The following is an 18,022-nucleotide window of genomic DNA, read 5'->3' as shown; positions in this document are numbered from 1 at the left end:
TTTAGACACATTAGACAGCTTTCCTGATTTTGCTATGGATAAAACAGGCGTTTGTCACTATCTAAAATTCTCAGTCTTGGCACTTAGAGCTAAATTTCATATTGCTGTTGTTGGCTACCAGACTACACCAATTGTTGCATATCTGTATTACAGTGAGCTCTTAAAGCCCAGTCGGCCTCTGCATTGCGTAACGAAAGCAAGCATCCATGCCCTGAAAAGCTTGAAATCTCTATAGATGGGATTAGCTGTGGGTTGAAGGGATTAGTTCTCAGGAGGAAAATAGGATGAAGGCAGCTCTTTTAAGGAATTTATAGAATTGGTTTATATTAATGCAGCAGTCAGTTGTGAGCGATGAGCAGCAAGCTGTCGGATGTTCACCCAAAAGCTCTGTTTAGGCCAGTGCTTATAGCCTACCAAAGGCTGTGTATCAGGGATGCTCAGTGATTTATATCACACGTCAGAGTTATTTTACCAAAGTTTTCTCCATGGGCAGCCATACACCAGCACCAGGTCTGGTTGCAATGTGTGCTGCTGTCCCAGCAGCTGTACACCACAGCAGTATCAGGGGGTGTCCCTAGAGAAATGGGAGATGCTGCGTGTGAGACACTGGTGAGCTCTGAGCAAAACATCCTCCAGGGCAGCACTGCAGCATATCAAATATATCCGCCAAGAGGCTTTGCAGCCTCTGTCATACAGCCTTTAGTGTAGTCTCAGTTGCTTTCAATAGACCTTAAAGGGATTAGGGTCATCCTGTATGTCCTCCCTGGAAACAGCCTCCCCCCAGCACTGCACCCCAGGGTTGAACCCTCAGCAAGCAGCAGCCACTCTGTGCAAAGTCACATACACAAAAGGAGAAAATGGACAGCTGACAGGTCACCTGTGCTGTCTCCTGACCTCACTTTGCAGGGGTGAGCGGTCCCAGCACGTGTTCTGCAGCTGGTGCTCCATAACGAGCCGAGGAGGAGTTTCTTAGACTAAGAACAGAAGGTGGTTGATGGACAAGATTTGGCAGGAGGGTGGCTTGAACCACACAGAGAATCAAGGAATGTGGAAGTGGGGGTAAAAACAGAATTTGCAATGTTTTCCTGGTACTTCATATTTTACTGTGCTAACATTTATGGTGGAGCAATACATTAGGGCCATGACATGAAGGCTGTAGGTATAGGGACTGTCACCAGTTTATAAACTACCTCAACTACTGCTGCTACATTTAGGTATGAACTAGCTATGCCTTTTTGCAAACCAATGTGGGTTCAACTCAGTTCTGTGCCACCAGCAGGTACCTGCCAATGCAGGAGTAAACCAGTCTTGTCTCTTCTTTTGCCTTCCATTTCAGTGTCAGCTGGCATTCATCTTCAGTTTTTTATTTACTTTTCAGCCATTACAGAAGCAATTGAAATCCCGCAATTTATTGGTCGCAGTTACCTCACATATGATAATCCAGATATCCTGAAAAGGTAATGCATCTCCTGTGAACATAACTATTCTCTTTGTTAACCGATATAATTCTAGGAGCCTCATGTGGGAGGGTGTTGCATATTTAAGTGTTTTAAGCTGTATTTGGCATATTTCTAAATTTCAGGGAAAATAATACATTTTCTGTGCTTATGGCTCAGTTGGTTATAATATCCAAACATCCTGCAGCCTGTAGAGTACTGGCATGCACAGCATATATCTGGCATGGAGAAGGACTGGTATGTGCTCTCTGAAAGTAGAGAGGCATACAGAGGCTGTATCTGTAAAGAGACTACGGATTTTAACTCTTGCTGTAGCCTAAAATTTAGATCTTCAGACTTCTTTTTGGCTGCTCTGTATCCTGGAAGATGCCCAAATTCCAGTAAGTTGTGGGTTATTTTAACGAATTCCTCCATCTGCCTGTATTTCAGCCACTAGCTAGAGGAGGCTTCACAGATGTCCTCACCTGCAGCTCAGTACCACTCACCTACCAGGACTTTCTGATTTGCCCTTCTTATACTTCTTCCACTGCCTTCTGAGGGCACCAGATCTCCTGGACATTTTCAAAATGTGTTGTTAAACTCAATTTCACACAGAGCTTGGCGAGAAAACATTTATTTTTGTGGAGTAACCAAGTGTTTGGGATTCTGCAGGGACAAGTTAAATTCCCCCACTCTGAAATGCTGGGAATGGAGATGTGAACCAGAGTCTCACAAATCGGCATGTAGGCGAGTTGCAAGACAGTAGCCTGCAAGACCAGCAGAGAAGAAATACAGCATCATCCGTTACATGTTTTTGAAGACTGTCCCAGCTCAATATTTTACTATTATTTCCTTCTACATTAAACAGGGTATCAGGATCAAGAACAAATGTGTTCATGAGGTTTAAAACCACAATGAAGGAAGGTCTTTTGATGTGGAGGGGAGATGGTCCCATGCGACCTAACAGTGACTTTATTTCTCTGGGCCTGCAAGAAGGAGCATTAATATTCAGGTAAACTCTCTCTGCCTTATTTGCATTGCATGCGGTACACTCAGGGGTCGGAGAAATTGCCACAATGCATCCAGTGCGCTTGTCCTTTTGGTGTAGTGTGAGACAGTTACATCGTAAGGTTTTGTTCAGCGATGGGTCCCATTTGTCTGGGACAGGATGTGAGTTGAAGAGGTGATGTGGAGCAAGTTTGCATCATTCCTGCTCCCTTCTTCCCTCCCTCCCAATTTTTAAAACATCCACTTTTAATGTGATTTTCTAAAAGTCACTTTATGAGGGTATGAGTACTGTCAGAAACTCCCCCAATGCCTCTTGAAGCACTTGCCATCTCAGTTAAGGAAAGCAGGTGTTGGGTGTGCAAAGAGAGCAGGGGTCAAGGAAAAGCCCTGCTGATGCCTGTGCTCGCTGCAGGCTCACTCTTTGCTGCAGAGTGCACATGGCAGCAAGGGTCACACCTTGCCAAACCCCCAAATATCCCACCCTGTGACACAAACCCAGGTGTCGCCAGGCTTTGTTACTGCCACCAACCACAGAACTGCTTATTTAAGAAACAATTATTACTCTCAAAAAGCTGAAAGTGGGAGTGTTGGGAGATGTTGGGCTGAACTCATGTTCTGTCTCCAGAATCGCTTTCACCCTTTCAGACACTTAGACTGTGCAGCTTTTTGCATGGTGCTTTTCTGGGACTCCTGCATTTTGAAAGCCCTGTTTTCTTCATGATCCCCTTTTAGGCTGTATAAGGCAAGAAACCGTCAACTACAAATGTCATCATTATTATGGATTGTTGTGAGACACTGTTGATTAAATGACAAAGATTTTGTTCATCATTTAAGCTAATTTGAAGCTATCTTTTACTTGACTTACCTGGTTGTTGTTTGCTACCATGGATGCATAGACAAATTGCACTTTTCTATTAAAATTAATTTATTTTAAGCTTCTTTTCCATGTGATTTTCTGCGGTTGGTTTTGCAAAACCTCTTAGATGCCTCACTGTTTTATAAACAAGGAATTGACTCTGCAGAAATGGTGCATTTCTTAGATAACTTTGGGAGGCCCTGTCTTATCCAAGATGCATGGTACTAAGTGGCTGATCTATTCTGTCTATTTTCTAGGCACAGTGCATATTTATTAGGGTTGTTGCTATCCCCCAGAGATGAAGATACACCACGGTTTTAGATCAAAACAGCTGAGTTTTATTGAAATAGCTGCACCTTCCACATGCATTTAGAAGGTGAAAAACTGCGATCCCAAATGAAAACTCCTAGCATACTGAAAGGGAGCACTGAACAAGATGGGGAAAGGGCAAATGCAGGAAAAAAAAAATCTTTTTTCTGGAAGAGTGATATTCATGCGACTTTCCCACCTTTTGAGAGGTGACATCAGAAGAGTGTCAGGGCTGCGAATTGGTCAGAAGTATTTTCCTGCAGCCTAAAATTAGATATCTGTGTTCTGGTCCAGTTTAAAATTTGAAACATACTTTTTCTCTCCCATTTTCCTATTAGATTCCCTGTACAGTGTAAATGCTGCTGTAAATCCTTTCTGTTGTTCCCTGCTTCTGTAGAAGCTTATATCACTGTTGTAGGGGATCCCCATTCATTAGGGATATGGATCTCATATTTGTAGGAAGAGGTCTAACAATTAGATACAATCCTGAGCATCCAAACCTTTCTGTAGCTCTTGACCTTAAAGACTCAGGAGAAGCCTGTACCCCCCGTGCCAAAAGACGAGCTGGCAGGGAAGACCAGCCTGGCTGAGCAGAGCTTTGGCTGGAACGCAGGGGGAAAGCAGAGTTTTCCATCTTTGGAAGAAGGGGCAGGCAACCCCGGAGGGCTATAGCGGTGTCGTGAGGTTATGCAGGGGGAAGGTGGAGAGGAGAAAGCCCAGCTAGAACTCAGACTTGCAGTTGCTGAAAAAGATGACAAAAAACACTTTTACTATCATGTTAGAAACAGAAGGAGGGCCAAGGATAATCTGCATCCTTCATGGGATGCGGGGGGGAACGCTGCCACAAAGGATGAGGAAAAGGCTGAGGTGCTTAATGCTTTCTTGCCTCAGTCTTTCACAGCAAGCCCAGCTTCCCTCTGGGTACTGAGCCCCTGAGCTGGAAGACAGGGTGAGGAGGAGCAGAATGGAGTCCCCACAGTCCAGGAGGAAACGGTCAGTGACCTGCTGCTCCACTGAGACACACCAGTCTGTGGGGCTGGATGGGATCCACCCGAGGGCACTGAGGGAGCTGGTGGGGCCAAGCCACTCTCCATCATATATCAACAGTGCTGGCTAAGTGAGGAGGTCTCAGAAGACTGGAGGTCAGCCAACGTGACACCAGTCTTGTAGGTACAAGAAGGGCAGGAAGGAGGATCCAGGCAGCTACAGGCCTGCCAGCCTGACCTCGGTGCCAGGGAAGGTTATGGAGCAGATCATCCTGGGTGCCATCACATGGCAGGACAACTGGAGGATCAGGCCCAGCCATCATGGGGTTAGGAAAGGAAGGTCCTCCTTGATGAACCTGATCTCCTTCTACAAGAAGATGGCCTGCCTAGTGGATGAGGGAAGGGCTATGGGTGTTTTCTACGTGGACCTTAGTAAAGCCTTTGACACCATCTCCCACAGCATTCTCCTGGAGACACTGGCTGCTCGTGGCTTGGGTGGGTGTGCTCTGTGCTGGGTTAAGAGCCGGCTGAGCCCAGAGCGTGGTGGGGAATGGAGTTACATCCAGCTGGCAACTGGTCACCAGTGGTGTTCCGCAGGGCTCCGTGCTGGGGCCGGTTCTGTTTAATAGCTTTATCGACAGCCTGTACGAGGGGATGGAGTGTCCCCTCAGTGAGTTCACAGGTGACCCCCAGCTGGGGGGAGCGTTGATCTGCGGGAGGGCAGGAGGCTCTGCAGGGGGTCTGGGCAGGCTGGAGCGATGGGCCCAGGCCAGTTGTGTGAGGGTCAACCAGGCTCAGTGCCGGGCCCTGCCCGTGGGTCACACCAGCCCCCGCAGCGCTGCGGGCTGGGGGCAGGGGGCTGGGAACTGCCTGGGGGGAAAGGGCCTGGGGGGGCTGGTCGGCAGCCGGCTGGGCATGAGCCCCCCGTGTGCCCAGGTGGCCAAGGAGGCCAGCAGCACCCTGGCTGGTGCCGGGAACAGCGTGGCCAGCAGGGCCAGGGCAGTGCTGTCCCCCTGCGCTGGGCACTGGCGAGGCCGCCCCTCGACTCCTGTGTTCAGGTTGGGCCCCTCACTGCCAGGGGGACGCAGAGGGGCTGCAGCGTGTCCAGAGACGGGCAGGGGGCTGGTGCCGGGGCTGGGGCACAAGGCTGGTGGGGAGCGGCTGGGGGAACTGGGGGGGGTCAGCCTGGAGAGGAGGCGGCTCGGGGGCACCTTGTGGCTCCCTGCAGCTGCCTGACAGGAGGGTGTGGGCAGGGGGGTCGGTCTCTTCTCCCAGGTGACAAGTGACAGGGCAAGAGGAGACGACCTGAAGCTGCGTCAGAGGAGGTTTAGATTGTATATTAGGATGTTAGGAAAAAGTTCTTCACTGAAAGGTTGTTAAAGCATTGGGACAGACTGCCCAGGGAAGTGGTGGAATTGGCATCCCCAGAGGTATTTAAAATGCGTGTAGATATGTTACTTAGTGACATGTTTTAGTGATGAACTTGTCAGTGCTGGATTAGTGGTTGGACTTGATGATCTCAAAGGTCTTTTCCAACCTAAGTGATTCCATGATTCTAGACAGGTATCTTCATCCTGGGTAAAAGGAGGTGCTTGTTTGAGACTCACTGAACCTCTGGGGAAGAGTCATATTTAGGATAAAAATTTTGCCCTGGGCAGCTCACGACTTCATGTGCTGTTCTCAAGTACCTTATCCTGGCCATCAACTTCATTCCAGGTTCAGCTTTTTTGTAATAGATGATGGCATTTGCTTTAATCTCTCTAGCGTGGTGCAGGCTGAAGGCTGACAGCAGGCTGGCTCAGGCTAATTCATCCTGCTTATGTAGGCAGTTGAGCACTCAGAAGCTCACTGTGTTGTAGCATCTACTTCCCCTTCAGGAAGGTTGGCCCACATTGCTGGGACCCAAAAATTAAGATGCCTGGAGTGTAAACGTGATGGGAATGTTATGTCTGCTGAGTAATTTTAGTAGCAGCAAACACAAAGTAATAATCCTCTACAACTGAAGCAGGGAACTCTATGATTATCTCTGTTTTTATTTATTAGGCTTCATCCTTTCTAACATTACAGGTCTCAACCTTCCCTGTAATTCAGATGATTTATAGATCTGTTATAGGTCATGTGCTTATTTGGTCTTGTAATTATTTATTTATTAACCCTGTTTGCAGCCTCCCGCTGCTGTCTCCCATTTGGCCAAAGGCCTGTAGGTCACTGACCTTCATAACCTCCTGTTTTGGGGAGAAACTTCCATGCAGAGGCACCCTACTTGCTCCCATGGGATGGTGGTGGTGGTGGTACCTACTCTGATGTAGGCAGGAGGGGTTTTTTCCTATTGCCCCATGACCCTGACTTTGCAAAGTAAGTGTGTTGCTGCTGGGCTTCCAAAGGATTCCACTGGTCCCCCCAGAGCTGGAGCTGTAAGGGGAGCTCTGGGAGCTGAGCAGTTAGGGCACAGAGTATGGATGTCTGAGCCATTTGGCAGCCAGCCAGCCTTTGCAAGGGAGGTAGTGACATTTTAATTTTTTTTTTTTAATTGTAGCTACAATTTGGGCAGCGGCATTGCATCCATCACAGTGAATGGCTCTTTCAGCGATGGCCGGTGGCACAGAGTCAAGGCTGTTCGGTAAGTGGCCATGCTTCATCTGGAAGGCATTTTGGAGCTGCCCTGCTGTTAAAGGTGCTAGCTGGTGTGTCTGGATGCTGGTCAGGTGTGAATCACTGTGGCTTCACGCTCTCACATCACTTAGGAGTTAAACTGTTAGCAACTTGGCTGTTCCAGGACAATGTACACAAGATTATTGTGTTAGAGGTTACAGTGCCAACTCAGTGCAGCTCAAGGCAGGCTGCCAAAGTCACACAGGGCTATTCTGGGGCTGTGACAGACGTTCTATTAAACCCATACCATTTGGGTTAAGAGTATTTTTTTTAGTGTCTGCATTTTTAAATTCCCTAGTGAGCATTTTTGCTGGCTGGCACAAGCACTGGAGCACGGGCAGTGTATGGCTACTTTCTCGATTTGGAGGAGGTGCAGACATTTTGCAGTGTATATATAGCTCATATTTATAACTCATTACCTCATGGGAGGCAAGAGTGCCCAGCATAGAAAGCACACATCTCTCCATGAGATGTTGGTTCCCTGGAAATTGCAGGCTGACATTAGCACAACTTGTTACCAAATTCAGTGAGAATAGGAACCCATCAAATGGCTCTTCTGTCAGCATGGTTATTGACCGTATATAAAATGGAAGCAGCGTAAAAGCTTTAGTGAGAAACAAAACTGTTCATATTTAGTTTGCCTATTCCTTCCCTAATGTTGAAGCTTTTGCTGTTTGCTTTTTATATTACTTCTTATTTTTGACATGTCCGACTCTGTCCATGTTCACTTCTCCCCCAGCTGTGCAATTTACTTCTTTCCCAGTTTTTTCTGCCCTGTAAATGTGTCCCACAGCCTTTGTAGTTCTCTGACATCTGAGTCTCTGGGGAGAAGAAACACCCCAATGGGTCTAGATTGCTGTAGCACACTGCTGTCCATGGGGCTCCCCAGCGTCAGTCCCAAGCCTTCACCATGAAGTGCCCTGATGAGCACTTAGTCGCCCAGGTCACCTGGCAAGAGGGAGATGCTGCTGCTTCTCCTTCCACCTGGCTTTTGGCTGGATGTATTAGAGTTTGTTGTTCATTTCAGGGATGGACAATCTGGCAAAGTAACCGTGGATGATTATGGTGCCAGGACTGGTAAATCCCCTGGGAAGATGAGGCAGTTAAATATCAATGGGGATCTCTATGTAGGTAAGTGTTTGCTGTTCACACCAGGACACAGATGCATTTTTGTGTTTGTTGTGTTTGGCTGGCTGCAAGGCAGAGCATCCCCACTTCATCCGTCTCAAAGTGAAGGCTTCACGCAGCAGCCCCTGGTCCCCCACAGCCTGTTTTTTGTAGAGAGGCCTCTCTGGGTTGTAGCAGGTGGACTGGTATGACTGGTATGAGAAGGGACCAGCGCCATAGGGTGCAGTACTTCCAGCAGATATATAGAGAGTCGGTGAGTGACAGCTGCAAAGCCTGCACCTCATTGGGAATCCGGGCACAAGCTTATTCAGCTCCCAACTGATGCCACAATTTCTGCAATAAATAATTAGCATCCTAGTTTATTAGCTCCTGCTTATCTCTTCTGTACTTTCAAGTGCTTAAAACTTACTTAAAAAAACCCACATAGCAACCTGTAAATGAAAATTAACTTCTGAGGTCTGCTAGGAAGGCTAATGGCATTGCTTGGCGTGCAGTCTGCTAAGCAGGAGCAGACACCTATGTCGGTGAAGAGTTTCTCATCACTACCTTTCCCCCAGGTGGCATGAAGGAAATAGCCCTGCACACGAACAGGCAGTACATGCGGGGCCTGGTGGGCTGCATCTCCCACCTCACGCTTTCAACTGATTACCACATCTCGCTGGTGGAGGATGCCACTGATGGGAAGAACATCAACACGTGTGGGACCAAGTGACAAGAGAGGAATCCTGGTGCTGAGGACCTATCGTGTGCTTGTGTGTGTGGCTGAACGTGAGCTGGCTGCCAGAGCCCTTTACAGCCAGCCCACATTCACCATCTGGGAAGGTGACAGAGCCAAAGGGACCCACGCCCCCCACCACGTCCCCCCCCAAAAAAAAACTCCAAACAAAAACCCAAAACATTTTCCCGTCTTCTTTCTTCTCCTTTTCTGAACAAACCAAACCAAATATTTTGTGTATGAACTATCCCCTCTACCTGTTAAGTTGTTAAGTGTTTAGCAAACACTGAAGGTTGTGCATCGGTGCAACAGCAAAGAAATGTGTGATGTTACAAATAGCTCAATGAGTGTGTTGTGATCCTTAGGTTATCTTTTGTAGTATCAGAGAAAGAAGCCTTGAAACACATGCATTCATCCCACCCTGCAGTAGTACAATGACTGTGCTGTTCAACAAGTACACCATCAGGCAGTGTATCTATGCATTCAGATACACGTCCCAGAACAAGCGATTCTCCTTACCACTCTCTGATTTAGCTGAATTGTATTTCATCCTGTGTAAATAACAGCTACAGTGACTGGTTTCAAGATATTTTTGTTTGTTGAGGAGGAAAGTTCTTAAAGTCTACTTTTTTATTACAAGCAACAAAATCAGTGAACCAATTTTGTAGAAATAATTTTATACTTGTATATTTTTTATAGCAGCAGCAGACGTGCTTATGTGGTATAACTTTTAACATTTAGGTGTACTACACAACTAGCTCTTTGCACACTTTCCTAAAACCTGTAGTAAACTGTGGTTTAAACTTGTTACATAGGAGGCTTAATGTCTGTATTTTACAGTTTTGGTGGGGATATTTGTGAGTTACGACTCATTTTAAATCTTTTTGTTTTGTAAATTTTGACAGTTTAAAATTGTACATTATGAAGCTTTCCTGGCTTAAACAGATTAAAAGATAAGGAAAAAACTATAAAATGCTTGCTACTGTGGTATTATAAATCACTTTTTTTTTTTTTTCTGAAAAACAAGAAAAGAGATGTGCAAGAGACCTTTGTGGGTCACAGTCATCTTAAAATAATATGTTTTCTAGGCACTGGACCAACACTTATGCAACCTTGATTGCCAAACTGTAATTTAAGCAGGCAAAGAGTGTTGTCAAGACACTAAGGAAATAGTCCAGAATGTCATAGTTTGGAGATTTTTCTTAACTCTTCATTCGAAGTGGATCAGTGAGCCATCATGGGGGGAGAAGACAAACCTGCCATGCAGCAGGATGCCCCATGGCTTGCCCCGTGCTGGCAGTGGGAGAAGCACAAACCTCCCCAGTGGTGCAGGGTCATCTGAATGCCTGTGACCATGAGATGGTGGAATTCAGGATCCTGCATGGAAGAAGGGCAGTAAGTAGGATTGCAACCCTGGACTTCAGGAGACCTAACTTTTGTCCTCTTCAAGGACCTGCTTGGAGGAATCCCATGGGCTAGGGCTTTGGAAGGTAAGGGGGTCCAAGACAGCTGGCTAATAATTCAAGCATCATGTTCTCCAAGCTCAAGGTAAGTGCATCCCTATGAGTAAGAAATCAAACAAAGGGGGCAGGAGACCTGCATGGATGAGCAAGGAGCTTCTTGCAAACCTCAAACAGAAGAAAGAAGTTTACAAAACGTGGAAAAATGGACAGGTCACTTGGGAGGGATATAGGAATGCTGTCAGAATATGCAGGGATGCAGTGAGGAAGGCTAAGGTTCATTTGGAATTAAATCTGGTGAGGAATGTCAAGGACAACAAGACTGGCTTTTTCTAGTGTATCAGTAGGAAAAGGATGACTAGGGAAAATGTGTGCCCCCTGCTGAATGAGGTGGGTGCCCTGGTGACAAAGCACATGGAGAAGGCAACATTACTGAATGCCTTCTTTGCTTCAGTCTTTACTGCCAAGGCCAGCCCTCAGGAATCCCAGACCCTGGAGGCAAGAAAGTCTGGAGAAAGGAGAGCTTTCCCTTCGTTGAGGAGCATCAGGTTAGAGGTCATTTAGGCAAACCTGACACCCACAAATCCATAGGCCTTTATGGGATGCACCCCCAAGTGCTGAGGGAGCTGGCAATTGTTATTACCAAGCCACTCCCTGTCTCCTTTGAAACGTCCATGGAGAACAGGAGAGGTGCAGGAAAGCCAGTGTCACTCCAGTCTCCAAAAAGGACAAGAAGGTGGAGCCAGGAAACTACAGGCCTCGGGTCATCCTGCCCTCCATCCCTGGAAAGGTGATGGAACAGCTCATCCTAGAGGTCGTCTGTAAGCATGTGGAGGAAAAGAAGGTTACCAGGAGTAGTCAACAAGGATTCATCAAGGGGAAATCATGCCTGACCAACCCAGTAGCCTTCTGTGAAGGAATGAGTGGCTCATTAGATGAGGGGAGAGTGGTGGATGTTGTCTACCTTGACCTCAGCAAGGCTTTTGACACTGTCTCCCATAACATCCTCACAGGTAAGCTCAGGCAGTGTGGGTTGGATGAGTGGATGGTGACAGGGCGTGAGAACTGGCTGAAAGGCAGAGCTCAGAGGGTTGTGATCAGCAGCACAGTCCAGCTGGAGGCCTGTAGCTCACGGTGTTCCCCAGGGGTCAGTGCTGGGTCCAGTCCTGTTCAACTCATTCATGAATCACCTGGGTGAAGGACTGAGCACACCCTCAGCAAGTTTGCTGAACAAGATGATGCAGAACTGGGAGGAGCGACTGACACACCTGAAGGCTGCGCTGCCGTTCAGCGAGACCTGGGCAGGCTGGAGAGTTGGGTGGAGAGGAACCTCATGAAGTTCAATGGTGCAAGAGTGGGGTCCTGCCCCTGGTGAGGAACAACCCCACGCACCAGCACAGGCTGGGGCTGACCTGCTGGGGGGCAGCTCTGCAGGGAGGGACCTGGGACTGCTGGTGGGCAGCAAGTTGCCCATGGGCCAGCAGTGTGCCCTGGTGGCCAAGAAGGCCAGCGGGATCCTGGGGGGCATTAGGAGGAGTGTGGACAGCATGTGGAGGGAGGTGATCCTGCCCCTCTGCTCTGCCCTGGTGAGGCCGCATCTGGAGTGTTGTGTCCAGGTCTGGGCTCCCCAGTTCAAGAGAGACAGGAAACTACTGGAGAGGGTCCAGTGGAGGGCTATGAAGACGACTAGAGGACTGGAGCATCTCCCTTCTGAGGAAAGGCTGGGAGAGCTGGGCCTGTTAGCCTGGAGAGGACTGAGAGGGGATCTGATCAATGCATGCAAGTATCCTAAGGGTGAGTGTCAAGAGGAGGGGACCAGGCTCTTTTCAGTGGTGCCCAGCAGCAGGACAAGGGGCAACAGCACAAACTGCAGCACAAAAAGTTCCATCTGAATCTGAGGAGGAACTTCTTTACCTTGAGGGTGCCAGAGCCCTGGAACAGGCTGCCCTGAGAGGCTGTGGGGTCTCCTTCTCCGGAGACATGCAAAACCCGCCCAGACATGTTTCTGTGCAACTTACTGTAGGTGAACCTGCTTTAGCAGGAAGTGGACGAGATGATCTCCAGAGGTTCCTTCCAACCCCAACCATTCCATGATTCTGTGATTCTGTGAGTTAAAAGAACCTGATGTGGCAAAAGCAATGGAGATGGAGGTTTCTGCTGCATGTTTACTATGCCCGGAGTACTCTGGGCTCCTTGGGAGCTAAAACATGTTCCCAAGACTTGTCCCACCTACAGCTGACTGTGAGCAGCTGCAAGCTCGAGTGGAAAAACATAAGGTAATGGCACATGCAACTGCCAAGGAGACCCCAGCTCCTCTTGTGCATGCTGAAAGGGACACCCTGGTCACTTAGGTGAAAGATCTTGTGCACCTTGTGGATATAGCAGCAGTGGTTAAAACCAGCTACAGACACTTGCTAGAAATAGAAAGAAAAATACATGGTGGTGCCAGCATGTAGTGTGCACCTGTGCTCTGCCCCCTGTTCTAATCACACTTCAGAAAAACTGTCCATAGAAGACATGGACAGCTTGCAGTGAAGCTGGAGACACTCAGTGCTGTCCTCCCAGGAGAAGCAAAACTTTCATTTGGCTTGGGGAGCCCCATGGGGAGAGAGAAACCTGTGCACAACTGGGGAAACAAAAAAAAAACAAACCCAAGATAAAAGTATGTATCATCAAGATGTGGCTTTAGAATGAAAACAAGTAGAATTTGATGCCATGGGATGTGGAGAGGAATTGCGCTGAGTTTGAAAAGGAGTAAGAACTGAAACCTCTGGAGACTGAAGGTCTTGCTGGCTGCTCACTGCAGCAGCCCTGTGGTGGTGGCTGCTGGAGAGGGAAGACTCATGTTTAATGAGCTTCAGGGGTTTCCAAGATGGTAGTGAACTGTCCTGACCTGGTGCAGAGATCTGACAGGCTGTACCCCTGGTCCTGGGGGTGCTGTGCTGCTGGTGATGGGGGACAACACTGGTCCAGAAATGGCATCATCCTCCGCTATGTTACATGTGCCTTGCCTTTCCCATCCTTTCATTTCTGTCACAGGGTTTGGAGAGTGATTCCAAGACAAACATCTGGCAGGAGAGGTCTCTATTTTAAGATAATTTACTGCAGAATAACAGGCATTTTGGTAGAAGGCAACACTTCTCCAGAACAAAAGCTGCTTTTTGAAATGCAGGGTAGGGGGAGAGCGGGTAGGAAATACCTTCATTGTTGTGGAAAAAAAGAGCAACAAATGGCAGCTTCCCAGATGCCTGTTTCCAACTGTGTGTGTCACCACACAGGAATTTGGAGCTGGTGGCATCACCCTGCTGCAGTGTAGACTAAGCACAAGCAGCACAGCTGTGTGGTGCCAGCCAGGCAAAGGGGAATAGCAAAGATGCTGTGGGGCTTGAATCTTCTAAAGAAAAGAAAAAAAGAAGGTCCTTTCTGCATCCTTTTAAAGATAGTCTGAGAAACTTCCAAAGAAGGAAGCATCCCACATCCATGTCTTCAGTCTCTCTGCTGAAGCTTGAGGCTGGGTGAAAGGCATGGGATTTCACTCAAGGGGCTGAGCAGGAAATAGAGGCCAGAAACTCAGGAACATCTGACCAGATGTGGAGGGTCAGCCACCTCCTCACCCTCTGATGCTGGGCCAGGGAAGGAGAGAAGAAAGGTATACAGTGCATGGCAGCGTGCTTAGTCATTTTCCTAGGAACTGGGCTGGATAAGCTGCTCACTGTCTCCAAGGCTGTTTATTAATCACGTTATTTATTGCTTGGGCCATATCAGATGCTCAGTGTGACACTGTGCTACTACAGGATGAGCTCTTGTCCTTTGACAAAGCCATGTCCTTTTTCTCACAGGTACCTGTGCAAACCAGCAATGAAACCAGCAGTCCCAGGTGTTTGTGTCCCTCTTTGCAGTTAAATCCCCCTCATAAAATTGCAGTTCTTAGCTTTCTCTGTAATATTTGACATTAATCCCAAAAGACATTCCCCTCCACTTTCTAAGGCTCAACACCTGCCTTGGTACCAGCTTTGGGTGGGCTGAGTCAGGCTTTGTGCTGGGCACTGCATGTTGGGCAGAGCTGCTCCCTGCCTGCACCTTGCCCTGCCTAAGGTATAGCACATCTTGTCGCTCTTCACCACTTCTCCATCTCTCAGGGGATCAGCCTTTTGGGAATCAGAAGTTAGGTTTACTCAGGCCATCCTAAAGCAAAATACGGAAGGAAAAAAAAATAAATAAGGCAAGCAAAGGAGATGTCAAGGGGAACTAAAGCCAAACGAGGCTTAGCAGTGGTCCTAATGGTAGGCAAATTCTTGCTGCACTGGTGTGTCCTGGGTGGTCAAAGGTGAGGGGCCAGGAGCTCTTTTCCATCCCAGTTCTCCCAGCCTGGCCCAGCAAGCAAAGAGGCCAAGAAGAGAAGGGGCTGCCAGGGTTTGAAAGCTGCCCATGACCAACAGGCATTAGCCTGTCACAGTTGCCTGTTAATGTTACTGTTTTGTCAGCCAGGCTTTGCTTTTAAAAAGGTGAATTTCATGCTGTTCATAAAGCAGAATCAGCCAGATGGGATATGCATCATTCCAGCTCTGCATATGCAGCTTCCTCCATGGCAGCATCACTCCTCAAGGGGCAGATCTCCTCACTGTAAAGGACTAGATAAAATGCAGCTGTGGCTTACTCATGGAGAGCAGCAGCCACATCCCATCAACCAGATAAGTCTTTTTTATTGACATTGTATTTCTCTGTGTGTGTGTGTACGTGCATTGTTTGGTTTTCCCTTCTCCAAAGCTACTCCTTGCTCTGATGTCCAAGTCGGGGCACTGCCTGCTTTAGCAAGTGCATCCCTCTCTCCCACTCCACTTTTCCATTGGTTTGAGCCACCACGGGCACTCCCAGTCCCCTCATCTGGCAACGTTCCTTTCCCTGTGCTTGGGCATCTCACACATGAGTAACAGCCTGGCACTGGCAGATGCAGTTTGTGTAGCTCTGCGAGGTCCTGGCTTTCCGCTCCTACAGACAGGACCCAACTCGCCTGCAAGTGCCCTCTTCCCAGACTCCCTGCAATGGAGACTGCCTGGCAGTGCTGCGACTGACTGCCCTTATTCCTTTCAAATATCCGCTCACTGTCAGAGCATTTTTCTTTGTTTATTGTGCACAGGACAAAGACAACATTGTTCTTCTCCAGCCGCTATTTCTTTCTTAAGTTTCCCTCAGCCTTCCTTTCTAGGAAAACAATGGTGCTGGTCCTGTCCTCACAGCTCCTACAGTGTTTGCCAGCACTGTACTTTACTGTGATGTATGGGGACACCATGGAAGAAAAGGAGCTGCTGAGCACTGACACCCCATGTTCAGGCTCAAAACCAGCAGCTTTCCAACCCTTTTTTTCATTTTGCAGACCCTTAAATGTTTTGTAGTGGCAATAGCAGCAGTGCCTCTGGTTGCATTTTGTGAACATGGTGGATTTTAACTCAATTTTCCTGTCTTTTGAAGACACCGGAGGGCCATATTTAATATGTGATTTATATTTTCTCTTGCTTCCTTTTTTTTTTCCTTATTACAGCTTTTAAGGTTGGTGTCAGCAAAGCAGAATTGAAAAATGGCATCACTGGTTTAGATCATATTTAGGCAGTTTTCATTTGAACTGATGCTTACCAAAACACAGGTTTTTAATTTTTTTTTTTTAAGAACTAACAATTGTCTGGTACACGGGGACTCTAACCTTTATTTATACGTTGAGAGTAACTTTTTGCGGCTGCAAATTTGGGGAATGCTGGAGGCTAATGCTACAGCCAGTGGCATGTTAGGAGCAGGCAGCGCTGACAGCACAGGGAGAGTCAAGCAGAAGATAAGGATGTGTGCTGGAACAGGGCCAGGAAACAAAGACGGTTCAAGTCCCTCTCCCCACCCTTGTCCTGACGGTGAAAAATGGGGCAGTTGATGCACTCCATCTTTACCCAGACTTTACCCAGTTGCTGATTTTGTAGCACAAATTATTCTCTTTGAATGGCTGTGATGCTATGTGAAACTCAGACTGGTTTTCATTTCTTTGTAGAAGTGCCTGTATTTGTAGCTCCCAGGTACCTCATAATTGCTCCCAAAATTAAAAGCTCCAGGTCACAGCCGGTTTGGGGTATTTCACCTGTGTCATGCATTGTAAATGTGACATGGCAGGATATTACCAGGAACTGATTTCTGTGCTGGTTTCATGACTAGAACCCCTCTGCTTTGCCCCAGGGGTGAATCAGGACAGGCATGGGGCCACACGCCCATGCACCCCACAGGTACACCCTGCCTGTGGGCAAGGCACACTGCACACCGCAGCTCACCATCTTCTGCCAGGGTGGGGATGGTGGTGTCCATGGAGGGGTCAGACCTCCCAGGGCCACAGCTCTCAGCTGCTCTTGCACATTTGCTCTGCAGTGGCAGAGCACAGCCTGGGCTAACCAGTCTGCAGCTACTGTGGATGTGACACAGCTCCGTCCCTGTGAAGGAACCTTTTGCTTCCATGTTCCTCTAGTGCTGCCATACATGAGTACCTCTATGCCAATGGACGGGGAACCTCAGCTGTCCCCGAGCTGCGTTACATACCAAACCCAACAGGATTAGTCTGGTTTTGCCAAGGTTTGAATGAGCTGTATCTGAACAACTTGCAACATCTTCAGGAGATACCACAAAACCATCAAACTTTTTTACTACTTTTAGATCTGAGGCCCAGATGATGGAGTGAGACCTGTCTTGAACACATCCCTCATGTTCGTGCAATGGTGAAAGCAGTTGCAGGGCTTGGGAGCACAGCTGTGGGATTTCACCTTTGGAACAGTTGAAGCCTTTCTTCATTTCTACAGCTTTATGTGTTTCGGTCTTTCCAGAGCAATACTCTTCAGTCCTGTTTAAAGGATTTTGTACCTTTGATCCCACACCTACCCAGTGCTCACCGGGGCTCACACATCCTGCCTAGTTGCTGTCATACCAATAACCTGCACGAATTTGCTATCGCAAGACAAGGAATTGACTTTCTGACTTTCAAGACTGCCTCCAAAGAGATGGGGGACAGCACAGTGTTACCATGTAATGATGGCTTCATGTGCCATGCTGTGATGTGGCACCTGCCTGTCAGCACACTGCTAAGTCCATGTGCCACTCCCTAATTCAGATGCTGTGGTTAGATGAGCCACAAAACTCCTCGGCTGTCACTAGGACAAGAAGTAAGTGCTGTGACATAATAGGCCTCAAACATAAGGCCCATGTTACAGCCACCATAGAAGCTGATCATCTCCATTCCACTAAAATGCACTGAGGAAGTGTCCTACATCCACAGTGTGCAGCTTGGGCCCCTTCTTCCTGCCACTATTTCCTTCATCCTGGAACAGAGATGCCCACCGCACAGACCTGTCCACCATGAACAGCCTCCAGCTGCTCATCTCTGCAAGCCCTCAGCCCAAGTCCGCAGGGAAATCATATCTCAAAATCTCAGCTGTGACAGAGCCATAAGC

At 47.9% G+C, this 18,022-nt stretch overlaps 1 protein-coding gene across 2 annotated transcripts in view; it reads left to right on the top strand.

Annotated features, from left to right (window-relative positions):
* Positions 1-10,063, top strand: part of EGFLAM (EGF like, fibronectin type III and laminin G domains) — a 78,653-nt gene extending 68,590 nt beyond the window's left edge. For both annotated transcript variants that reach the window (XM_037374022.1, XM_037374021.1), the window contains 5 exons: positions 1,379-1,457; positions 2,305-2,448; positions 7,132-7,215; positions 8,275-8,378; positions 8,933-10,063. In XM_037374022.1, coding sequence (XP_037229919.1) covers positions 1,379-1,457; positions 2,305-2,448; positions 7,132-7,215; positions 8,275-8,378; positions 8,933-9,087 — 566 coding nt within the window. In that variant the 3' untranslated portion in view covers positions 9,088-10,063. The remainder of the gene's footprint in view (positions 1-1,378; positions 1,458-2,304; positions 2,449-7,131; positions 7,216-8,274; positions 8,379-8,932) is intronic.
* Positions 10,064-18,022: the final 7,959 nt, after the last annotated feature.

The sequence above is a fragment of the Falco rusticolus genome, chromosome Z (genome assembly GCF_015220075.1).
Source record: "Falco rusticolus isolate bFalRus1 chromosome Z, bFalRus1.pri, whole genome shotgun sequence".
Classification (NCBI taxonomy): domain Eukaryota; kingdom Metazoa; phylum Chordata; class Aves; order Falconiformes; family Falconidae; genus Falco; species Falco rusticolus.
The sequence above is the reverse complement of the archived record's forward strand: the minus strand, read 5'-3'. Positions and strand labels throughout refer to the sequence as shown.